The following is a 27064-nucleotide window of genomic DNA, read 5'->3' on the forward strand; positions in this document are numbered from 1 at the left end:
TGTTATATTACAATTAGAGATCATCACAGTGGTGATGAAAATACTATGACTATGGAGGCATCATATGAATTATTATGAAATAAATGAATGACATATGACAAGTAGTCAAAAATATGATATCAAACACTTGACAACAGGGTTTTCTGACCTGACGAGATGATCAGAGACAAAAAATACGCAAGTCAACAACAAAAGTATGGTCCATGCATGCACATTTCTCGCAGTGAACACATCTGAAGAAAGCAGGTTGGTCACATTTCTCACAGAAACACTCTTTTGTTAATCCTCCTCCAAGGCAGTACTTCAGGGGTGTTTGAAAAATGCAGGAAGTCGTTGGTGTGGCTGCAGTGAAAAATAAAAATAAAGAAGAAATGCAAATCTGATTGATATATTACTGCTGAGAACTAGAAAGAGACAAATGATTGAAGGTATAAGAAGTGTTGTCTGTGCCATATGTTAATTGACTATTTTCACCGTTTTGGTCCATATTGACTTATATACAAATTTCTATAAAATAATTTTCTGCCTTGTCAATACTTTATACACTTTTATTCTATTTAATTACCGTACATGTACATGTTTCGAGAGCCTCTGCTCTCTTCCTCAGCAGTGCCAAGTACTAATTATCTTAGGACTATGGTTCATTGTTATCATATTTCAATTATATATTAAAATATATGAATTTTAAATTAGTCACAATATTACTCTAAGTTTTTCTTTTGCCCATTTACATTGTCATTTGTCACATATTTTACCAGAATTTTACCAATCATCAGTGATAAAATCTAATTAAATTAATCTCTCTATGTTAATTTATGTCCTTATTAATATCTGAAAATAGTAACTCTTTCTTCATCTTCTATAAAATCTATCTCTATCCTGAATTATAAAATAACAAATAATAAATAGCCACTTTGTAAATTAAATTAATAAACTACATTTATGAAGTTCGTCATTTTTTAAAAATATTTCTTCTCTCTTCTTTCTTAACGTCTGCTTTAATTTTCTAGACTTCTTATGAATCAAAAATTTTCTCCTCTTACTCTCTTCCAATTCTTCATTCCTTTAATTTATCCGCAAACTGAAATGATGTGATGTCATTGACAAGGTCATTGACAGCAGAGAGTAGAACATGTTTGTTTTCAAACTAGCATAAATATATATTGAGAGCAAGGTTAAAATTTGACATCAAGACGAACTGAATTTGTTTATTTAAGGAATTTGACGGTTAGAAACAACGAGCAGATCATCGCGCAACCAATAGCAAAGTAGCAACAAGGAGGGAAGGAGGACATATTGTTTGGGTTCAGACAAACATCACATCATTTCAATTTGCGGATAAATTAAATGAATGAAGAATTGGAAGAGAGTAAGAGGAGAAAATTTCTGATTCATAAGAAGTCTAGAAAATTAAAGCAGACGTTAAGAAAGAAGAGAGAAGAAATATTTTTAAAAAATGACAAACTTCATAAATGTAGTTTATTAATTTAATTTACAAAGTGGTTATTTATTATTTGTTATTTTATAATTCAGGATAGAGATAGATTTTATAGATTTTGTAGAAGATGAAGAAAGAGTTACTATTTTCAGATATTAATAAGGACATAAATTAACATAGAGAGATTAATTTAATTAGATTTTATCATTGATGATTGGTAAAATTCTGGTAAAATATGTGACAAATGACAATGTAAATGGGCAAAAGAAACACTTAGAGTAATATTGCAACTAATTTAAAATTCATATATTTTAATATGTAATTGAAATATGATAACAATGAACCATAGTCCTAAGATAATTAGTATTTGGCACCGCTGAGGAAGAGAGCAGAGGCTCTCGAAACATGTACATGTACGGTAATTAAATAGAATAAAAGTGTATAAAGTATTGACAAGGCGGAAAATTATTTTATAGAAATTTCCATATGTCAATGTCAGAAGATACCATAACTGCATCGTGATAAATTTCACAATATTTTTGCATGGATGGAAGGGGAAAACTTTGGAAGACTGTATAATGCCTGTACACTTTACTGGAATTAGCTTCTTGATGAATTCAATGCCTTCAGTAACTATGTAGTTACATAGTTCATCACCTCTATTGATTGCCCAGGAGTCAATCAAAAGAAGAATTTAAGTACATGCCTGTATACCTGGACACATTGCTTATTCTAAGAAACCTTTTAAATTTCATTTGGTGACATTATCAGATCTGCTTGCAAACGCTTTGATGTTCAGTAAACTGATGGTCATATTTACTGGAAAATGGTCAGTAGGCTCCAATACAAGGACATACAAAGTAGGTAGCAGCTGACCATCCGCCACAATTCCTGGAATCATCATATGAGTGTGTGTGGTTGCCGCTATGGATCCAACTGCACCAAACATGTGCTTGCTTCCCTTCGCTGCAGAGTTTGTCCAGATAGCAACTATCTATCAAATCTTGATTGTTTGGCATTCACAACTTGATCTAGTGACAAACATTTTTCCTCAAAGAGAGACCTGATTTCTCTCATGAATTCATGAGCTCTTTGTTCAATATCAGCAGTCCCTTCACCTAATCACTTCCCATCTTTGTGGGTTATTTTCCAATGAAAGATCTTATTATGTCATTTAAACTTTTTTTACTCATGAGTTGGAAGCTTTGAACAGCCAGGAATTGTTTGGGTCAATTCTCTTCTTAAATTTCCTTGCCCAGCGTTGCAATGTGTGGTCATCCATCATGGCATTTTCCTGTCTCTCTGCTATAAAATGGTCACGCACTTCACGGTTTAGGCAAGCCATTTGGAGCTGATGAGTACGGTTGTTTGAGTGAGTTTTCGATGTTTTGTAACACAGTTCTACTCTATTTTTCCTTTCTGTACCGAGACTGTTATAGTTTCAGGTTAGGTGTTACATCAACTGCTAATCCAGGATAACATAGATGGTGAGGATCAAAATTTCCATCTTTTTCCCCTTGGTTGTTTTGTGCATATCTTGTATGCATCAGCCAGATATCAATGGAGGTGATGGCTCATAAGGTGAACTGCTGCTTTCCTCGGCACCCACCACAGGTGACTTAACTTCACCACTCACCATCATGACACTATCACTTTCTTCATGCAATGCCTCCTCATCGATTACAAGTGATTATGATTACGATACTTGTTGTTTAAAGGGGCCTAACATCTAGGTCATCGGCCCCTAATGGAACGAAATGAGACGAAATGTAATGACAATTTAAAAGTCCAAAATCATCCACTGACCAGAATTCAAAACATGATGACAAAAAATGAATGCATGAATATGAATGTAAAATAATCAGTGGATCTGACCCGCAATGCCCCACATTCCCACAAACTAGCGTAAAACAATAGTATTACTGACCAAGGCACTGCTTCTAAAGCACAATCCTGAACCGATGATGCTTGTTGGCTAAAGGGGTCAAAAATTCAGGTCATCGGCCCTTCATAATCGTACTTACCGCCCAGTAAAGTAGAACCATGGTATTTGTCATGTTGCAGTACTAATCCGAAGTAGCGCAGACTCATGGTATTCCACACATTATGGTACTACGTTTACTCATGGGTAATGTAATACGCACATGCAACGCAAACCTATGGCATTTCTCACACTGCGGTGCCACTTATTTTGCAATGCAAACCTCTGGTGTTCCTCACATAGGTGTACTAATCACAGGGACTCATACTATCCCGTGGTGTTCCTCACATAGTGGGTACTAATCATAGGCAGTGCAGACCCATGCTGTCACTCATATAGTGGTACTAATCACAGGCAATGCCCAGACCTGTGGTGTTTCTCACATAATGGTACTAATTACAGGCAACGTAAGCCCATGGTGTTTCGCATGTAGTGGTACTAATCATGGGTGCTGTAAAACCCATCCTGATTCACATACTGTTGCTACTAACCACAAACCTACTGTGTACCTAACTTAGTGGTACTACTCGCACGTAAAGGCGACCCATGGTGTTCCCCGCATGATGGTACTAATTAGAAGTAGTCTGATGGTCCTAATTCGATCATCCCTTGGTCGCCCCTTTTAGTGGCCTCTTACGCCAGGCAGGGGATACCATGGGTGTATTCTTCGCCTGCGTCCCCAACCCACAAGGGGTTGTGTGTTTAGTCAACGAGAGCAATTTTATTTCGCTCAAGTCCACCGGCAAGCCGGTTAGGACCCCCCCTATCCGCCACCTGGGAGTATCACCTCGACCCCTGCTACGCCAGCGTAGTAGGTTCGTGGTCGATTATGAGTGTACTCACCTCTGCTATTACAGCTTCTTCTTCTTCTTCTTCTTCTTCTTCTTCTTCTTCTTCTTCTTCTTCTTCTTCTTCTTCTTCTTCTTCTTCTTCTTCTGAGGACAACTGTTTCTTTATTTGTTCACAAATAACATGCTTTTCGCCTGTAGGTGCATCTCCAAAAATACTAAAATAATCCACCAACAGTTTCACAAGTACTGCCACTCTCATTGCCAAGGGTGACCGTAATGTAGAAACTTACTCACACTGTAAACACACTCCCACACCACACAGATGTGATCTACTCTAGTGGACAACACAAATCTGGCTTGCGAGTTGTAACCGCTGTGCTGCTTGCAGGTAGATTAGGAGAAACATACACTGTCCCTCCTATTCCTCTCTCTCCCATCCACAGCATTGCACCACAGCAGTTAAATCTTTGGAAGGAGTTTGTGTTTCTGTTCATTAACAAAACGAAAGTAGTTTTGTTCTATTCTCCTAAACAACTGCCATCACCCTTCCTTGTGCGACATGATGATGAAAGCAACAATCTTGTTCCAGCACACCAGAAAACAGCACATTGTAAGAATTATATATCACCACTGATGTACCGTGACTTAATTTCCCCATATAATCAATGTCGTTATATATTACATAGACAGCTTAAATCCTTCCGATATTATGTATGCCGAAGGTTACGATCCACCAATACATGCTAAGAGCTGTGCACTGGTAGTCTGACACAGAGAAAAGAAGCTACACTAAATATTTTGGAAAGAACTGTCCATGGAGCATAGTAGGAGAATGATGATGATGCTTATTGTTTAAAGGGGCCTAACATCGAGGTCATCGGCCCCTATGGTATCAAATGAGACGAAATGCAATTTAAAAGTACAAAATTCATCCAATAACCAGAATTCAAAACGTGATTATGAAGAATGAATTGGTGAATATGAATTTAAAACAATCAGTGGATCTGACCCGTAATGCCTCAATTCCAGAAACAATATTAATGACCAAGGGACTGCTTCCAAAGCACAATCCTGAATCGATGATGCTTGTCTAAAAGCATTCAATATCCATGTCAATGGTCCCTCATAATTGCACTTCTCGCTAATAAAGCAGAACCACAGTATTTCTCAAGTTGTGGTACTAATCAAAGGTGCGTAAACTCACGGCGTTCCAAACATTATGGTACTACTCACAAATATTGTATGTCGTACAGGTAACGCAGTCCTCTGGGGTTTCTCACATAATGTTGCCACTCATAGGCAACGCAAACCTATAGTGTTCCCTACCTAGGTGTACTAATCACGGGTGCCGGTATTCCCGTGGTGTTCCTCACATAGCGGGTACTAAACATAGGCAACGAAGACCCATGGTGTCGCTCATATTGTGTTACTAACCAGAGGCAATGCCCAGACCTGTGGTGTGTCTCACATAATGGTACTAATCACGGGACGTAAGCCCGTGTTGTTCCGCATTTAGTGGTACTAATCACAGGTACTGGAAACCCACAGTGAACCCCACTGGACTGCTACGAATCACAAAACTATTGAGGACCAAACAGAGAGGTACTACTCGTAAGTAAAGGTGACCTATGGTGTTGCCCGCGTGATGGTACTAATCACAAGTAGTTTCATGGTTCTGAGTCAATCATCCCTTGGTCGCTCCTTTTAGTCTCCTCTTACGACAGGCAGGGGATACCACGGGTGTATTCTTCATCTGCATCCCCCACCCACAGGGGATTAGTAGGAGAATGATAAATGGTGGATCTGGACAAATGCTGAAGTGATGGTTAACAATGGTATCATAGATTCCTTTTTGACCTAACCCTTTCACTAACCAGTTATTTCATTCTTCCTGATTTCTTCATATAGATTGCTTTCTCTTCATTCCCACCTACATTTATGTAAATCTTGTTTTTCTTTGTTTTTACTTTCCATTACATTTTTTCTTCTTTCTGAGTAGTCTGATGACACTATATTCTATGATATTTAATTTCATCTATCCGCCTAACTCACTACCAACACTTCGAGCTACATAACACTTCTGAGTAACATGGTAACAAAAAATAATACTCCATAGTGATGGCATAATCAAATACAAAATAATAGCTTATATGATTATTTCATCTTATTCAATTATTTTTGGTTATTGGTTTCTTTCCATTCAATTATTTTTTCGGCTATTCATTTCAAATTCCCTCAAATGAACAGGGCAATTGAACAGCGAATGCTTTTGAAATAATCAAATGAAAAGTAATCCAAATGTTGTCATCAACTCATCAATCCCATCACAGGGAAATTAAAATTACCTATCTCCAATCCCTTACAGGAAGTGTGCGGGTAGGACAAATGGTCTCTGATAAGCCTTCCGAAAATAATATGTTACGGGCTTTACGTCGCACAGACACAGACAGGTCTTATGGCAACGATGGAACAGGATAGACCTAGGATAATTATTCAATTATTAAAAATATTCAATTATCCCATCACTAATACTCCATATAAAGTGGTACGTAGTGGACAGTCTGGTGATGAACGAGATATATCGGCAAAATTAAATTTATAACATTTAGCACTATAAGTTTAGTCATGGTTTCTTCAGGAAATTATGAAAGTTATTAATAAAAGATCATGTTTACCAGCAGGTTGTTTCATTTCAGATGGCACAAACCTGTAAGACTACCATTTCTAACACAGTTTTTGTATTACAAATAAAGAAAGAAAAAAACCACTGTTGAGGTGGCTAAGACATGTGGACAGGATAATAGAAAAGGGAAGTGAAGACGTTGTTCATCAAATCTGGTGGAAGGAGGAAGATGGGCTGTCCGAGGAAGAAGTGGTTGGAGAACTGGAAGTTGCTTGGTGCGAGGCAATGGATACAAGTGGCAAAAAAATTGCAAGGGGGCTCAAGCTAATTCAAGGGCTGCAGTATCAGGAGGTAAGATAACTATCAACATCTTATTCCATAGCTACACAAAGCCCATTTATTACTATTCTAATCTCTGATAAACCTTGCTAGTGGGGCATCAGACAAACGAGAGAAAGGTAAAAAGGTGCAGTTCCTGAATGCTTCAATGGACCTGAGCACCAACCAGCTGATGTCCCACTTTGGAATCTCTAAGGGTGAAAGTGTGGGAAGTTGGAGGTAAATATTTGAGGATCTTAATTGTGAAACATTAATCAAACATGGTTTGATGGTGCTGGGTGTAAATGGGAAGAGGAAGATCAAATTTTGGGGTTTTGCAAGTATTGCAGTGACTACATATACGTTTAGCTAGTGTGTTGCTAGTTATGCCAATGTAGAAAACAGGACAGAGTCTGTATTGAAGCTGGTAGATGATGCTTAATGAAGTACAGTCAAGACGACCTCGTATGAAGCGAGACTCGTTGGCGATGCTGCTGGTAAAAGTGGTGCTTGGTATGTGTAAACGGCAGGTCTTACAGTGATTGTGGTCACAGGGGACAGAGCAAGAAGGGGTAGATGTTGATATGGGTCCTGTGAACACAGCTGCTGTAAGACCTGCCTTTCTCTTGTCTGTCTTTCCTCCTGCTCCTTTAATCTCGCACAATGTCTACTTGCCAGCAATGACTCTACCATTATTATTCTATCCTCCATTGCTGAAGGCAGCAGCAGAAAATTGTGGACCCATTTTGAGTTTTTACTGTGGTCAACTATCACTGCTAATACACTCATGTTCATAAAAACCAGAACACCTTGAAAGACTAGAGACCGAGCTCGATAGCTGCAGTCGCTTAAGTGCGCCCAGTATCCAGTAATCGGGAGATAGTGGGTTCGAGCCCCACTGTCGGCAGCCCTGAAGATGGTTTTCCGTGGTTTCCCATTTTCACACCAGGCAAATGCCGGGGCTGTACCTTAATTAAGGCCACGGCCGCTTCCTTCCATTTCCTAGGCCTTTCCTACCCCATCGTCGCTGTAAGACATATCTGTGTTGGTGTGACGTAAAGCAAATAATAACAACAACGAAAGACTAGAGATAGGAAGTTTATATTCACAGGACACGTGCAATAGTATATTCTGAAGAAATGATTAGCATTTGAACCACGTTGGCCCTCAGGTTCAAGGTCCACATCGATATCTCAGCGCACTACCACCGACTGGTAAAATGAGCCTGCAGCTCTCGTTGTTGCTATAAACCAAAGGTAATGGATCAGTGTGACTTGAGCAGCCGTGCAGGATGCCTTGCAGATGTATGCGAGAACCGTACCGTCAAATGAGCGAGTTTGAAAGAGGGAGCATTATTGGCATGAGAGAACACGATGCTCGTGTGGGATGAAGTGTGTCGGCAGTGCAACGGGTGTGTACAGAATGGTTCACAAAAGGCCACAGAACACGACGAGATGGGTCTGGTCGCACCACACAGACCACCCCTCGAGAAGATTGACACCTCATCCGAATGGCATTCCAGGACAGATCTGTGTCCTCAGCTCAGGCGCAACAGTGGAACAGTACACTATCAGGAGTGACAGTCCGCCGCCGTATATTACAGTCTCGGTTACTGTCGCGTTGTCCACTTCTCCGCCTATCATTGACTAATGTGCATAAACTTGCTAGACTGCAATAGTGTATGGAACAACGTCAATGAAAACAGAAATGGCAGCAGATAGTGTTTTCGGACGAATCCAAGTTCTGTTTGTTTGAAAACGATGGCCGCATTTTGGTTTTCCGCAGACAAGGGGAGAGACATCACACTGATTGCATTCGCAAAAGACGTACAGCGCCAACTCAAAGCCGTATGTTGTGGAGTGCTATTGGGTAGAACCACAAATCACAGCTGGAGCGTGTCCAGGGCACTGTGACCAGTTTGACCTAGGCTACATGAATGACCTCCTGCGACCCGTAGCCATACCCTTTCTGCACGACACCCATGACACCATATTTCAGCAGGACAATGTGCGACCACATGTTGCTGCATGAACATGTGCCTTCTTGTTGTCACAGGATGTCAGACTGTTGCCCTGGTCCGCCTGATCACTGGACTTGTCACCAATCGAAAATGTGTGGGATATGGTGAAACGACGGGTGCGGTGCTGTGACCCAATGCCACCCACCAAAGATGAACTGTGGAACCAGGTGAATGCAGCATGGATGGCTATACCCCAGGATGTCATTCGCGCCTTTTACGCGTCAATGCCATCAGGTATGAAAAAGGCCAATGGAGGACCCAGTGCCTACTAGGCAACAGGACACATGCTGAACCTAGGTGAGTGAAATGCTAATCGTTTCTGCAGAACATAATAATGAACATGTCCTGTGAATATGAACTTCCTATCTCTAGTCTTTCAAGGTGTTCTGTTTTAATGAACATTAGTATACAAGGCAAGTACTACCAAAGCTCCAATGACTTGGGAAGAAAAAAAGTATTGAGAGTTATTACTTTTAGAGAATGCCGAACCACTTGAAGTCAAAGATCTACCAAATTGCTGTACGTCCAGTGGTGTTATATTGCACGGAACGCTGCCCTGTGATAAAATTAACTAAAGTCGACTTCATGCAATGGAAATGCGCATGGTTCACTGGAAAATGGGCATCTCCCTCTAGGATCACAACCGAAATGATACTCTCACGCAGCAGTCTGGTATCATTCCCATTCCAGATAAAATGTGAGAAGAGCGATTACGATGGTTTGGCCACATCTTACGAGCAGCACCTAGACCAGTTGCCGATACAGCCTATCACTTTTGTGTCGAAGGCCAACTACCACGTGGCAGACCCAAGCAAAGATGGCAGGAAAGTATCAACAAGGACCTGAGAATCTGCAGCACTCATCCAGGTGATGCCCAAGACTGAGTGAAGTAGCAATCGAAGATCCATAAAAGTGGACCCTGCTGCTGTGGGACAACAGATGATGATGATGATGTTTAATTTTAGAATAATTCATATCAGCTAAACCGGAAGTGTTTGCAGGGAAATTTATAAATAATCGTCTATGACGAGAACTTTTCCTTTACCTTCTAATTCTGAGTGTAGCATATAGCATATAAACATTGTTTTAACAAGAAAACATTGTTGTACTGGTAACATTAATAGTCAGCAAATTATTGTTGTTGTTGAAGTGTAAGATTTCTCTAAAGTGAACTGAGTTGAGATGGAATACAGTATTGAAAACAATGTTTCCTGTACCAAAACGTGCTGATTGGTCACCGAGTAAAAGAACTAAGGCAACAACACTCCGTGAAGAAGGTTATACTTACGAAGAAATAGCAAAAAGGTTGGGAGGAGGTGCTACGAAGTCGGGTGTGAGGAAAGTTTGCATCGGCCCTATCTTTACTGACAGCTGCAGAAGCTACTTCCTCTTCCCTTTTCTCCCTCCAATGATCCTGTTCCACCTGTATTTTCCTATCCTCTACTCTACATTTCCCTTTCCTACCTTTTCCCTTCCTCCTACTTACACACTTCTCAGCAACAGTTCCGTGTTCCTCATCTTCCTAATGTCGTTCTACCTGCAGTGACTCATACTGATTTCTCACAGACACCTGTCCTGAATTCTGATCTTGAAAAGAGCCCTTAGCCTGCAATCTCCTTCCCCTTAGAACATTAGAGCACCTGTCTTCTACAATTCCCCTCCTTTCCTTCCCATCCCTCTTTTACACCTACTGTATCCTGTACATTGTTTGAGGGAGGCCTACCTTCCTTCCTAACTTCTGAGAGAATCCTAATTATGTCCCTCAAACTCCCCAACTCCTCCCTCATACTCCTTAGTGCCTGGCCACACTCACAGTTCCTACATTTGTACTCCTTAGCCATTCTTTACAGAAAAATGAAAAGAAAAGGAAAAATAAATAATTTTTATGTGCAAAAAAGAATTGAAAGTAAAGAAATATTGTCTAGGATAGTACACAAAGATCACACGACAATGAGGTAATTAATATACTACTATAGTACAATACCACTTAGTTGTACTGTACTCTATTTTTAACTACAACACCCTAACAGAATAAAAACTGCCGTTAATTACTGAATACCGAAAGGAATACACAAGAATTACACAATTCTAAACTGCAGTTATGCCTATCCATGTTAAGATGTTTATGTGCAATGGATTTTATGTCCCCTGGGAGAAATGAAGAACTAATATTTATCAATGCAATCCACCTTCAGTAAACAAGGCTATCAATCACTCATCCAGTTTTCAAGAACTATCAAACAATGCAGTAAATATTAACTTCCCCAAATAACTGCACTACACAATCTAAAACTAAAAATAGATAACATACATACTTTGCAGTCTTCCTTGATGTGTTTAATAAACACTGATCGAACATTTTCCAGGTACTCCAGAAGTTTCCCAGAATTTACATCAATTAGGTCTTGTAAGCTGTACATATCCATGCCATCTATGAAATGATGATGATCCTTCAAATGCCACAGTAATCGATTTTCAGAAGCATCTTTGCAAGAGACAAAATACTTCTTCATCAACATTATATCCTCTCGAATTTTCTGAAATGAAAAAAAAAAAAAATACAGTGACACATAGTAAATGGATTAATTCCAGTACTTCAGTATCTACCACAACAGATTAAACTATTGGCAAGGACATGCAGTAATTAAAAAAAAAAAACCACCACCACTTTTTTTTTTTTTTTTTTTGCTAGTTGCTTTACGTCGCACGGACACGGATAGGTCTTATGGCAACGATGGGACAGGAAAGGGCTAGGAGTGGGAAGGAAGCGGCCGTGGCCTTAATTAAGGTACAGCCCCAGCATTTGCCTGGTGTGAAAATGGGAAACCACGACCCCCACCACTTCCAATTATATAGTAACATTCTTTAATTAATGACCATTTATTCACAACACAGTGGAATCCGCTGGGCAGAATTCTCATTATCGAAACTGTATTTTCTCAGTTCTCAGTGGACTTTAAAAGCTAGATTTGTGTCATTCAAATACGAGTTATATAGTGACTTTCGTGCACTGTCTTGGATGAGAATTTTTCTTCTGTTTTTCCTTCTCTCACCCAGGGAACCCAGTGATGTTCTATGCAACACTTTACCGTAGGGATAGGAATTCTTGCTAACGAGTCTCGAGACCGGCAAACAAAATATCAAGAATCTCATAACCCCTTATGAATCAAAATGAGAAGTGCTGCGCTCTCTGTGCTATTCGCTGTGAATGGAAGACCAAACACCTCCTATCTCACCCGGTTCACCACGATGTCACTGCTCTTCGTGCATCACGTGAAGTCAGAAGTGTGCTTAGTCTTTTTGAGAGGCTCACGAGACGTGCCTGTCAGCAAAACATTGAAAAGTTCTCAAAGTTCTCAAGCTTCTCAAGACGCACTCTCGTTTCTAAATATCTTCCCTATACTGATACAAAATACTGTATCTAATATCCCCACGGCCATTACTATGACCACCTAACCCCTATGGAGCAGTAGAAGAAATTGCTATTCAAATACAATTCTTTCAGACAGACAGACAGACAGACAGACAGACAGACAGACAGACAGACAGACAGACAGACAGACAGACAGACAGACAAAGTATAACATTTATTTGAACTTATACAAATATTCAGTATACCGGTAGTGTATATTTACTTCTCAACCTAATGAAGATTAATCATATCTGTCAATAATTACACCAAGTTAACATAATTTTGGCACTAATCAATGCTAACAATAGAGCTGTCTTAGGCAGTGGGGAATGAGTACAGAAATGTGGCCAAGTCAACATCAGGAAATAATCCTCATAGCTGGAAATGAATTCCAAGGTATTATCATTATTGTTATTATTATTATTGTCATTAATTTCCTGGTAATGTTTAACCTTGAGATAGTTAACAAAAACTGAAGATATGTCTTGTTAACTTCTTCAATACAATATCCTAAACCCTTCCTCAAAGTAACATGCATCAGATCTCAGCAACGATAGTGACTGGTTTAAAAAGGTAATTATCGTAAGCAGCAGGCTGCAAAGCTCAAGGTTTCATAGTGACGGGCCCAGTTTTTATATCACTTTCAGAAGGTATCTGCAATGATCATACACATGCTTTTAAGTAGCCAGTCAGAGTTCGACAAAGGTAATGATGCATGTCCACAAATTGAAACAACTACTGCTCATATTTGAAATCAGAATTCTAAGGAATTTTTAATGTATACTTGTTAGCAAATGAATTAGAGATAGCTACCACAGTGGAGAAATTATGCTGTAATAATAATGTTACTGATTTTACGTCCCACTAACTACTTTCATGCTTCTCGGAGACACCAAAGTGATAGAATTTTCCCCCGCAGGAGTTACTTTTCATGCCAGTAAATCTACCGACATGAGGCTGAGGTATTTGGGCACCTTCAATTAGCACATTTTATTGTGGCCAGACTATCAGTGCCAGAAGTATGGGCCACTCCACCCGTGGGGGTTTTCTTGCCTGTTCTCCTATCGGGCGCATCCCAGGTGGCAGATAGGGGGGCCCTCCAGACTTGTCTGGAGGATCTGAGGGAAATAAAATACCCTCTCGCGGACCAAACACTGGTATTGCCAGAAAACATCTTGAGGCAGTGTGATTGTTACAAGCCCAAGCAAAGGCTTGGAAGTGCAAACCTCACCCATACATGATAGATAGGCATCCATGTTACCTCCGCATGAGTGATACGGTGGTTCAGGTGAAGTGGGTGCTGCTGATTGAGGTGAAACTGCGGTGTGCTGGAACCAACACATCAGTTTGCCCTACGTAGCCTGAACGAGCCGCGGGTTGGGAACGGGGCGAACCCAACCCAGGGGGAACCCATGGCTGTGAACTCAGTCATGGGAATGCCACGTGGGAACCACGTGAGTAGGTCTAGTGAAGGTGGAACAAACCTGGTCGGGTTCGGGCCAGGGGTGGACTGCTGGAGGAACGGCTGAGGGGCGTGGCGCCTGCTACAGAGAGCCTGAGTTGCGGGAGGACAATGCCTGGCGGAATGCCTCATCACGGATGGTGAGAATGCCGCACAAAACCCTAGAAGGGGCAAACACCCTACGTCATATGGAACCATGAACATTCCAAATGAACCACCTAAACAAATACCAAGGGAAGCTATGGAAGCTCCAGAAGAGCAGAAGAAGCAACAGGAAAGCAGACTTCTGGACGAAAGGAAACAGGAGATTTTACTGAGAAAGACCTGAAGATATCAGCATCGAAACTAAATAGGATGCACTTAGGTAGACCACATCACACAAGTGCTTATTACAAGGAAAAGAAGAATTAAATTGAAAACAAGAAATAAAGTGTTTCAACCTATTCAATAGAAGGAAAATAAGAAATGTAACATTACATTTTCTCATTTTCAATTTAATTGTGATACAGTTCAATAAGGAACATTATGAAATTTCTATCTTTAAAGGAAAAGAAGAAGGCGAGGAAAGAAGCTGAGATAGCGGCTGGGACATGGATGGAGAAGAAGCCAAGGAACAGGGATCGGTGAGATGCTATGCCAATGACTACGCCCAAAAGACGAAGGTCGGAGGAAAGCACGACATCAAGTTCAGCTACAAAACCATCCTCCAAGAATCAGAAGGAAGAAAAAGTCATGTCCTTTTCAGAAAGACTATCCTCAGTTAAGGTCGCAATAATACCTAAGACCTTTCCAGATGGACAACTCAAGGAGGAAGACGTGACTGAATTGTCATCTGCTCTGATAGCACAAATGAAGCCGCTGTCAGATGGATGTCTGCCAGGCTTTCTTGAGTCACCAAGGCTGGAAAGTGGAGCTATGGTACTGATCTGTGCAAATCCAAAAATGAAAAGTTGGCTGGAACACAGTATCAAATTGTAACTCATGGAAAGGGGAGACCCTAGAGGTGGTGAACGCAAAAAAGGTGCTTAACACGACCAAGGTCCTCACCAAGTTCCTATCTCCATTTGACAAGATGGAAGTGGAGGATGTTCTTGTCAGAATCAATCAGCACGATACCAAACTTGTAACATTAGAGTGGAGAGTGCTGAATGCCACTTCAATCGACAAGACAGGAAGGACAGTAGTTTTAGCCCTTGGTGAAAGAGACTTTGAAGAGCTCAAAAAAGAGAAGCCTTGCTTTGAAGAGCTCAAAAAAGAGAAGCCTTAAGGCTAAGCTTGGACTTGGGCAGATCAAGTTTCAGGTCATCAGGGGAGAAACGGAACCCAATGTTGATAAAGATGGTGCTGAAGGTCCTTCAGGCCAATCTTCAACATAAAAAAGCACCTGTGGCCAATTTCGCCTGGATGTTCAAGTCTGGGACTATTGACGTGGCCCTTATTCAAGAGCCTTGAGTAGTCAAGGGCAGAGTAGCAGGACTGGCGGAATCTGGAGGTAAGCTGATGTACGATACAACATTGGAAATACCCAGAACATGTCTTCTTGTGAACATGAAATTAAAATGTCTTATGTTGCAGGAACACTGTTCATGGGACTTAACCGTGGCCAAGATTAAACTTGGAGGGACCCAGAGAAATAACCGTAGGCTCTGCATACCTCCCATATGACTCAACTAATCTGCCCCCATCAAAAGAAGTTGAGAACATAATTTGCAATGCAAAGGGAAAGGTGAACACCTAGTCCTTAGAGCACATACACATTCACACCACACGGCATCGGGCAGCACAAACTGCAATGCAAGAGGTGAGTCTTTACTAGAGTTTATTACTGGAACTGAGTTGACGATACTAAACTTAGGAAAGAAGCCTATATTTATACATAAAAATCATAGGGAGGTAATAGACATTACATATTGCAAACTTTATTAAAGACTGGAAGGTGCTGGAGGAACCATCATTGGCAGATCACCAGCACATCCAATTTGCAATACATGCAAGACTATGTGGGACTGAGATGTACAGAGACCCAAAAAGAACTAACTGGGATACATACAGAGAAGTTCTGGGGAAGGCTGTCAAAAAATTCCAACCAACGTGAGAGGACAGAAAGAATTGGATGAGACAGTGGAACTATTAGCAGAGGCCATTATAGACTCATTCCATGACAACTGTCCTCTCAAAGAAATGAAAAACACCAAAAAAGTAAGGTGGTGGAACAACAAACTAGCCAAAATGAAAAAACAATATGTATAGAATATCATCTAGAAATGGTGTGTGGGACGTATATCATAGGACACTCACTGAGTATAACCTAGAGATATGGAAAGCAAAAAGAAAATCTTGGAGACTGTTCTGTGAGAAAGTGGAATCTCACACTGAAACAGCAAGGCTCCAGAAGGTTCTGAAAGCAACCCATATTAATCAAGTGATCACACTGGAGAAACCAGATGGGTCATTTACTCAGGCGGGGAGGGCCACACTGGACATACTAACGGCGTGTCACTTTCCTGAGGCTGAGGCGATGACAGAAGAAGAAACAGTTGAAACAGAGACCGGAGCTCAAAGAGCAGAGTGGAACTGAGCCAACAAAGTAATAAAACATAACCATGTAAAATGGGCAATCGATACGTTTCATCCTATAAAGGCTCCGGGGCCAGATGAGATACTTCCGATATTCCTACAGGAAGGACGGGAGATACTCGTCAATGCCCTGACAGACCTTTTCAGAGCTAGTCTAGCTTGAGTGTACATGCCGAAATCATGGTCTGAAGCTAAAGCGGTATTCATACCTAAGCCTGGAAGGGAAAATTATGTCCAAGCCAAAGCATGCTGAAAGCAATGGAGAAATTTCTGGATAAATATATCAGAATAACGGTGCAAATGAACTCAACGTTACATGAAAATCAGTCTGCATATAGACCTGGCAGATCCACTGAAGTAGCACTCCACCAGTTGGTTTGTAAACTAGAGGAAAGCCTAGAATATAAAGAAATTGCACTGGCAGCATTTCTAGATATACAGTAGGAGGAGGCTTCAGCAATACAACCTATGACTCCATGATCAAAGCATTGGAAAAGAGCAAGGTGAGTACAACCGTCGTCAAATGGATTAAATCCATGTTAGACGGAAGGAAGATAAAAGCAACCCTGTTTGAAGAAACGCTGACGGGTAGGGCCACCCAAGGCTGTGCTCAGGGAGGAGGTCTTTCGCCTCTGCTGTGGAACCTCGTGGTGAACAAAATCACAGCTTTGCTCAACGAATAGGGTTTTTATACACAAGGATACACAGATGACCTAATGATTGTGGTATGAGGTAAGGTGATGAGTGTCATTCAGGACCTCATGCAAAGATCACTTAACCTTGTGGAGAACTGGTGTCGGGAAGAACAACTTTTTTCTTTTACAACTTGTTTTACGTTGCACCGACGCAGATAGGTCACATCGCGACGATGGGAAAGGAAAGGGCTAGGAAGTGGGAATGACGCGGCCATGGCCTTATTGAAGGTAGAGCCCCAGCATTTGCCTAGTGTGAAAATAGGAAACCACGGAAAACCATCTTCAGGGCTGCCGACGGTGGGGTTCAAACCCACTATCTCCTGAATACTGGATACTGGCCGCACTTACGCGATTGCAGCTATCGAGCTCGGTGGAAGAACAACTATCAGTCAACCTGAACAAGATAACTCTGGCCCCTTTTACAAGAAGGAGAAAATTAGAGGGAAAGAGAGATCACTGAAGCTATTTGGACAAGATATATATATGGAAGAACAGGCACTGCACCTAGGTGTAGTGTTAGATAAAAAACTAACCTCGAATCCACGTACAGAAAGGAACATAACCAGGGCCAAGAACTTGCTGTATGCATGCAAAAAAGCCGTTGGGAAGACATGGGGCGTAAGACCATCAATGGTAATGTGGATATACACAATGATCATTAGACCGTTGATGGCCTATGCTGCAATCATCTGGTGGCAGAAAGTAAGTCAAGGGAAAGTTAGCAGTAGATTGGATAGCCTACAGATAATGGCTTGCATAGCCATAACTGGGGCTATGAGAACTACGCTGACCGAAGCCTTGAATATCTTACTAGACCTCCCATCACTATGCAATTTCATAAAAGGACAGGCTAGAATGAGTTCATATAGATTGGCACAATCAGAGTGCTGGAATGCACAAAGACCCAATCCAGGACACTGTAAAATTAACAGAGTAATAACAGAAGAAGTTCTACACATACCTTCTGATCATATGATACCAAAGTACAATTTTGAAAAACCGTTTGAGACCCAGATATTAAAAAAAGAAGACTGGGATATCAACAAATGGAATACTGAAAAAGAAGATATAGTGTGGTGGACTGATGGCTCAAAGACTATGGATGGCACAGGAGGAGGGATCAACGAAGGAAAATCTGAGAAATCAACCCAGATGAGCCTGGGCGAACACACTACAGTCTTTCAAGCTGAAGTGATAACTATCACATGTCTTGAAGAAAATCTGAAAATGAACTATAGGGATAAGAACATTTTCATTTTTACGGACAGCCAAGCAGCCATTAAGGCACTAGAAGCAGTCCGGATACTATCCAGAATTGTCTGGTATTGCCATTCACTTCTCCTGAAGCTCTCAAAGTTTAACACTGTCAATATAACACGGGTACCAGGGCATGCAGGTATAGAAGGAAATGAAAAGGCAGATAAACTGGCTAGGAAAGGGGTAGAAACATATTTTGTAGGTCCAGAACCTGTATGCGGGATTTCCTATGGACAAGCCTGACAATACATAGGAAAATGTGTACAAAAGAAACAAATGGAGAACTGGAAAAATATTCCAGGATGCAGGCTTGTAAAGGAACTGATAAAAGGACCAAAGCAGCAGCATACTAAAGAACTGTTGAAACTCAGCAGAGAAAATTGTAAGATGGGTATTAGGACTGTTAACAGGACACTGCAATTTGAAAAAAAACCCACCAACATAGAATTGGAGTATTGGGCGAGTTGGCTGTGCGGTTAGGAGCGCGCAGCTGTGAGCTCGCATCCAGGAGATAGTGGGTTCGAACCCCACTGCCGGCAGCCCTGAAGACCTATCTGTGTCAGTGCGACGTAAAACAAATAGCAAAAAAAAAAAGAATTGGAGTAATAAGAGACAATATATGTAGGAAATGCAATGAAGCAGAGGAATCAGCTGAACACATACTTTTCGAATGTAAGGCGCTGGGTAGAATCAGACTCTCCACTCTAGGACTACCAGGTGAAGAGAGAGAAAAAATCCAAGAAGACCCAACAAGAACAACCTGCAGCTTTGTGAAGGAAGCAGGTATATCTAGGTGGGAATGAAGGAAAAACATGGTAGCAAATGATCTTAGAGGTCGACGCTAATTAGGAACTAATATTTAGAGGCCCCATGAAGAAGATGATGATGATGATGGGCCACTCCATCTCTAAAGTTGTGCTGGCCACCGTATCAAGAGTGTACTGCAAGTACACAGATTCGAACAAAACCACAGTCCCCAGGGTCATGTTGTACAACATGTTAATGACAGGGGTCGGCATCAGCTAGGACGGGTTGTAAGAGAGGATAGACGGGCAACAGTGCAGTAGATCACTTGCCAATTCAATGCTGGATGACGACTACTTATGAACAGCCATATCATACAGAATTATCTTCTTACCATGGGGTACGGAAGCAAGTGTCCCACGAGGGTACCTATCCTGAACACCTGTAACAAAGCACAATGACTGACATGGGCAAAGGAACACCATCGGACACTCGAAGCATGGAAAAAGATCAACGGGACAGATGAGTCGAGGTACCATCTCATACATGCTGATGTGGTGGTCTCTTCATATACGTACTGTTCACGTGGAATGAAATGGGACCCCTGGTACATCTGGCAATGGCATTCACCAACAAACGTTACAGGAACCTGCTGGTAGATCATGCTCACCCCTTTGTTCACCTCCAGCATACTGCAGAAGACCTGCACCTACAGTAAGACGATGCTGCAGCCCATCCCGCCCAAAATGTGGCTGACTGGTTCGAAAAGCACTCCACGGATGTGAAGATGCTTGCCTGATGCCTGTGGAGGCCCGATCTCAATCCCACTGAGCACATCTGGAATGCTGACGAGAGGGATGTGCGTACACTGGACCCTGCTCCAACCAATCTTCATGGATTATGGGAGGCTGTGCGGCAATCTTGGACCAGTAGGGGTCTTGTGGAGTCCACGCCACGCCACGCCACGCCACGCCACGCCACGCCACGCCACATCATTGCCATGATCAAGGTGAAAGGGGGTGCTACACGCTACTAACCAGATATCTCTAATTCAATCGCTTATTTTCCTATTACAATCTGCTTTACTTCGCACCAACACAGATAGGTCTTAAGGCGACAATGGGATAGGGAAGGGGTAGGAGTGGGAAGGACGCAGCTCTGGCCATAATTGAGGTACAGCCCCAGCATTTGCCTGGTGTGAAAATGGGAAACCATGAGAAACCATCTTCAGGGCTGCAGACAGTGTTTGAATCCACTATTTCCCCCAATTCAATTGCTCATGAGTGTAGTAATCTAATGTGAAATAAAAATAAAAATAAGAAGATATTTAGTAATACATAAAGATTGATTCTCTGATAATGCACTGAATCTGTTAATAAATAAAACTTCTTGTTTTGTAGACAGGCCTTGGGACATTAGGTCATGTTCCCAGCATGCATGAAATGTTCTAGATATGTTGTGTGACTGTGGGTTTGCCCTAGTGTGTACATTTTATTTTATTTTTAATTCTAGGGAACATCTGACTCCATTGCTAAATGGTTAGCATGCTGGCCTTTGGTTCAAATGGCCTTGGTTTGATTCCCTGGAAAAGTTGGGGGTTATGTTCTTTGGTTAATTCCTCTGGCTCAGGGGAAGTGTGTTTGAGTTGTCTTCAACATTGGAATTCATTTCAGGTAGGTGTGCAGGTCGGCGTAAACTTGAAATAAATAAATCGTTCAATCATCAAAGATCTGCATTTAGGGCTGTCGCCCAGGTGACAGACACCATATCTGTTTTTTACATAGTCTTTTCAAATAATTGCAAAGAATTTGGAGATTTATCAAACATCTCCCTTGATAATTTATTCCAATCCCTTTCTCCTTGTCCTATAATCCGGGAGTGGTGGCGTGGAGTATTTTGTGACATAGCGCAAATTTATTTTGTTAGATTGCGTTTATTTTTAAACTTACAGACCTCGGCTGCGACATATCTCTCTCCACATTCCTTGCCTTTTGTCTGAGGTCAGTGGCATTGTAGTGAAGGGTCTTCATTTTTAGAAACATGGGTTATTGTCAAGCGGTGTAATAAAGTGACTCGTTAGACCCCGCACCACCAGTCCTGTTCGTCAGAAGTAGAACAAGAACAATGTCTAGTGTACCCAGTGAGTTACTTGTGTAATCATGTTAGGAATTCTTTCAGGCAATTCCTTATCGCTGAAATGAGTTATGAAGAGTATTAGGCAAGGGTATAATCTCTTTTACAGTCTGTGGAAGAGGAAGAAGTTTTAGTGAGAGCATGAATTAGAGAAGTAGTAGACTCTAACAGGGATATGGGACAGAGTGCTAATGAAAATGTAAAGGTAGATTAATACTGCCCTGCAGGACCCTTCTCTTAATCATTACAGGATCAGATAACACTTCACCTACTCTAATTCCCCAAGTTCTATTTTTGAGAAATTCAGCCACCCATTCAACCACTCTCTTGTCTAGTCCAATAGCCGAAAGACCTGCACCCGGCCTTTGCAGAGGCCACATGCCATTAATTAATACTAGGGAATAGAAATGGCAAGAAAGAGGCTATGGTCTATATGTTAGATAAAATCCCATGGGGAGAGGTACAAGTTTTCAATGATTCAGATTAACTAACTAACATTTGTACTGCAATAATAATTATATAAATGATTGGCTTAAGGAACAATATTAGTATCTCCTTAGCTTCTAAAAAAAAAAAAATTAAGACACCTCTCTTTTATGAATTAGTATGTTTGAAAATGTACTAGATTAAATTTCCTTTCTGCAACCCTTGGAACCAACTAGGAAAGATGGTGTAAATGAGCAAATTCTACCAATGCAATGCAGAGCACTATCATGGGCTACCAGTTTTCATGTGTTATTACTTATTTCTGTTCAACAAATCTTACCAATTTCTCCAGTTTTACTGTGCTGCAGGAGAATATTAACAGATAACATGACTGGGCAATGTAATTTACATGTTCTTCCATTTACATGTTTCTTTTCTAGTAATAATTGTCTTAATTATTTTTAAATTTGTTTTACATTACACAGACACAGATAAGTCTTACGGTGATGATGGGATACGAAAGGGCTGGGAGTGGACAGGAAGCAACTGTGCCATTAGTTATTAAAATACAGCCCCAACATTTGTCTGGTGTGAAGATGGGAAACGACGGAAGACCACCCTCAAGGCTGCTGACAGTGGAGTTTGAACTCGCTATCTCCATTCAGGAATGCAAGCTGACAGCTACATGAACCAAACCATACAGTTACTCGCTCGGTTTTAATTTAAATTATATTTTTAATGAGCATAAAAATAATAAATTTATCTTATTAAACACCGAAATGAACATATGTATTGCCCCCATTATTGCCGAGCTAAGCCCAGCCAATGAGCGAGAGATCCCGGGGTGGACCATTTGTTCCCGGCTTTCTGTTTTTTTAGAGGCATTTAAGGGAAAAAGGGGTGACGACCAAGCAAAAAAATAAAATTTAAAAACAACACTCTTACATTTATTAACATAAGCATCCAAAACACAAAAATATCCTTGCTAGGATTTCATTACAATAATCTTTCATGTCTGGTCTTCCTATAGCAATTAACAACCAAAATGTAATCCTCGTCCTCCAGTTTTACTGTTCTGGAATGAAAATTAACAAAAGATTAGGCCTTCACTTGCCTTCAAAAATTAAAATATTTAAATGAAAGTATCCAGAGACTTCAATAAGGATTTTCACAAAATTATTAGGCAGCTATCTCGCTTATTATTCCACAATAAAATTAACTTAAGGTTCCATAAATTTATAGTAATCTCAACACATGGTCAATGTTAAATTCTGATGAATTTCAATAACTAAAGTGTGTAACGTTCAAAACACCTTGAGTGCCACGTGAGACCAACGTTGACTCACAGAGCTTAATGCCATTCGGGCCGCGTGAGTCCGCTGTGGACTCACATGCACTCTCCAAGTCTCAGGCCCCGTGGTGCCATACTGTCATCACACTTCACATGTAAACGTATGTTAAATGAAAGTAGGTGGCCAGTACGTCATGAATGTATTCTTGGCCTGTTCATTTGCGAGTCCGATGTGGCACCACGTAGCCTGTACGTCACTGTAATATATCAACCACAACATATAAATTATGATGACTTTTTTTTTCTTCAGATCATGTCATGTGTGCAAATAACAAAAGATTGTATAGTGTTCTCATTATTCATTGTCTCATATCAGGATCTATAGACAAATTTAAAACATAGGGCATAAAATTACATGAACTTTCTAGAAAAAATATTTGTGACTTTGTCTCATTTGCCATCACACCACAAATTGGTACACTTTTTGCATATGAATTTAAAGTATAACAAATGAGACTTTCTGAAGAAATATAATTCAAACTGTGTTTCACAATCACACTACAAATGTGTGCAATTTGAAGAAACAGTCCAAACAAGAATTTTTCACAAGCTGGGCATTTGAACTATGATTGTGGAGTTTTCCTCATGGCATATTGCCTTCCTGATTCCCAATGGATCTCTTCATAACACTTATTGAATCTTCGTCTTCCCTGTCAGCCTACATCCTCCAGTCGGTGGGGTAATACCTGTTCTTCTGGTACTTGTGGGGGAATGTGAAAATCTTTGATACCGGTACTGGTACCTTTTAACTGTTCAACAATGTCCTCTTTGAACTGGGTAACAGATATACTCTCATTCCCAAGTTGATTGTAAATATAGATGGCATTTACTATACTTGTGCCGATCAGTATCTCTATAGCTAGTTTTCTGTACCATTTTACTCCCCGTCTCAGGGAAGTACTATAGCTCTTTTTATGATCTGATAAATCAATGTACGGTTTGCATTTGTTATACTCTATAACACTCCATGGTTTTTGCACTTCACCATCCCTCCTTCCTGATTCCCAATGGATCTCTTCATAACACTTATTGAATCTTCGTCTTCCCTGTCAGCCTACATCCTCCAGTCGGTGGGGTAATACCTGTGTGTTTAGTTGTCTAAATTAACACATCTCTTTTATCATGCCATTTCTGAATAAGCACACCAGTGTTACTTTCATGTGCTCTTGTCTCTCCTCTTGCTAACTTCCTTTTAGTAACATCGGTTGGATTATCCTTCAGATTAGATTTCAATGATCCAAAGATATGAGTTTTATTCTTTAGTAGTTCATGAGCTAATGAGACAGACGTATATCAGTGCGTCAGGAAGGTGAGAACTGTGCTAGGATACGTGGTGACACATTGGTCTCACGCGGCCTATACAGCTGGAAGGTAGTGTCAGTGGCCGTGTGAGACCAATGTGTCACCACAAATTCAACACAATGTTATGGCTACAATTTTGCCCCAAGATGACTAAAAGGTACATTTCTGTAATAAGATGCACTATTTTATACTCTATAGTAAAAAAAAAGAGAATGGCCTGGATGGAAATTCCTTTTACTGAATATGTGGCACTTAAGGTGTTAATAACACCAGTAGAAACTCAAATGGAAAATCAAAATTAATTCCAAAATTTATAATTTATTATTATTATTATTATTATTATTATTATTATTATTATTATTATTAATCTCTAACCTCATCTATGTAGCATTTACTTTTATCATCACACATGTTTGCAAATTAGTGTATCTCACTAAATAATTCTCATGGTAATTATAGTTCACATTTTCCTAATTAAGTATCCTTCCAATTAATTGTGATCATCATTACTCGTTATCGCTAAATTCAAGCTGATTATGCCGTTTGTGAACATTAAATTCATATTTGCATGGTATTTAAAGTTTCAAGTCAGTTGAAAATATTTTCAAATTTTTATATAAATGCATTGAAAATTTTCTCATATCCACTTGTGAGTTAGTTAAAGATTAATTTATAAATCGTTTGCCTTTGTGGAAAAATAACGAGAAGATCTTTCACCTAAATTTTTAGAAAATGTAAATTAAATCTTAGCCTAGTCTTACTTGACACTAATCTCATCAAATTGTTCCTTAAGGTGTGCTAAACAAGTCATCATGGTGGCAAACAACGTTGGACACAATCCGTGCCGTTGCAGTAAATGCACGACCAGATCAAATTACATTAAACAATGGAAAAACATGGAAAATATTCATAATTACAACACACACACACCACATTCACACGTAATTTTTATATACAATATTTACAATGAATCCTGCCAATATAAATCAGTTAATTATTTTTAGCATGGTCACGTCAATAATATCCGGAGGATGAATTTGTGTCTGGAAATATTCTTACTCCAATAGTGGCTAGTGATCAAAATTCGTGGTATCACTTGAATTGAAATGCTCAATAAACAGCGATGGAGATTCATCTAAATTTCTGAAATTAATTTGAAGATTCTAATAGAATTCCATAATCATCACCATCACATGGGTTACAAGTCGCAAATGTAGCGTTCGTGAGCCTTAACACATTATTATTATTCCCTATTCATGAAATGTATTCAACGTCTGCTCCACTTATAATAAATCACATTGTGCTCCCAAAGACACAACAGCAAGTCATTCACTAATAAATCATCCAATTAATAAATTATTCAATTAACATCCTGCAGGACTGCCATATTCCAGGCGCATCATGAACTGAGCACATTAAATCTCACATATAAGGAAACTAAGATAATTTATAGCTCACGACCGTTTAATTCCATTCTTAAGCCGATCTTTACTTAATTTTATTATTATTATTATTTTAAGTGATTATTAGATCTATCAGTCCTCCTGAAATGTCGTGAAAGTAGATGACTCGATCCTACAGAATGCAAGTGATCTGAAATTCGACCCTATCTCACAAATTTTCACATAACTCCAATCCAGATTATTTCCAATATAACAGGTAAACAAATGAGGTTTATCGCGTGGTCAGTGATTTTTAAATCTGTCTAAATCCTATGTAAGAGAACTCATTCAAAGACAGACTACACAGCTAATCTAATAGGTTCCAAAATTCAGTCACACACATGTAACTCGACTACTATGACACCTCAAGAAATGGAAAATGAAATAACTCAATCTACAACAAGAACTAATAGAGCTACGATTTAGAGAAGAAAGATCCTCCAGTTGTACAAAGATGAGACAGAAAATAAAAGGTTAAAATGGTACTCAAGTTTAGCTGAGGTTCGATTCCAGGTTGAAGTCAGTCATTCCGGCATTTCCCCGGTCAGTCACCCTCTCCGACCAGAAGTGCCTTACATGTCTAGAAGGTCATTGAGACATGGCAGTAGACATCCCACGATGAAATTAAGATGCACATTGTAGAGGAAGAATCCATCTTGATGTACACAGCGATTCACTGGGATGAATTCCGTCACGTTCCAGAAGTGTAGGCAGTAACTAATACAACAGATATTAAAATGTGTATACACACGCTGGAATACTAAATGTTCTCATGGAGAAATAAACTTAACTTGGATCGCTAATGTTGAGATTCACTCCATAAGATTTGGAAATCAAATTGCACTAATTTCAGCAGAGCAGATGTCTGCGGGCACGGCAGAATTTTCTTCCCACGTGGTTCCGATTAAAAGTTGCATTGACCAGAGCAGAGTAACAGAGCAGAACACAGCAGAACAAAGCAGCAGCAGCAGAGAGAGTGATTTACTGCGAATATGACATTTTATAGTCTTCGCTCGGGAGGCGTGTACTTTTTAGAGATGATCATTGGTTCATGGGATCTCTTGTAATTGGCTGTGACTGTTTCTCGAAGTT

The 27064-nt window shown here is 40.2% G+C and overlaps 1 protein-coding gene across 3 annotated transcripts in view; it reads right to left on the bottom strand.

Annotated features, from left to right (window-relative positions):
* The window catches only part of DEF8 (differentially expressed in FDCP 8 homolog), a 312159-nt gene that overhangs the window by 73377 nt on the left and 211718 nt on the right, over positions 1-27064 (bottom strand). For all 3 annotated transcript variants that reach the window (XR_010859239.2, XM_067140496.2, XM_067140497.2), the window contains one exon: positions 11487-11708. Coding sequence is in view for 2 of the 3 variants with exons in the window: in XM_067140496.2 (XP_066996597.1) it covers positions 11487-11708 (222 nt within the window). In the remaining variant the exon portion in view is untranslated. The remainder of the gene's footprint in view (positions 1-11486; positions 11709-27064) is intronic.

The sequence above is a fragment of the Anabrus simplex genome, chromosome 2, assembly GCF_040414725.1.
Source record: "Anabrus simplex isolate iqAnaSimp1 chromosome 2, ASM4041472v1, whole genome shotgun sequence".
Lineage (NCBI taxonomy): Eukaryota > Metazoa > Arthropoda > Insecta > Orthoptera > Tettigoniidae > Anabrus > Anabrus simplex.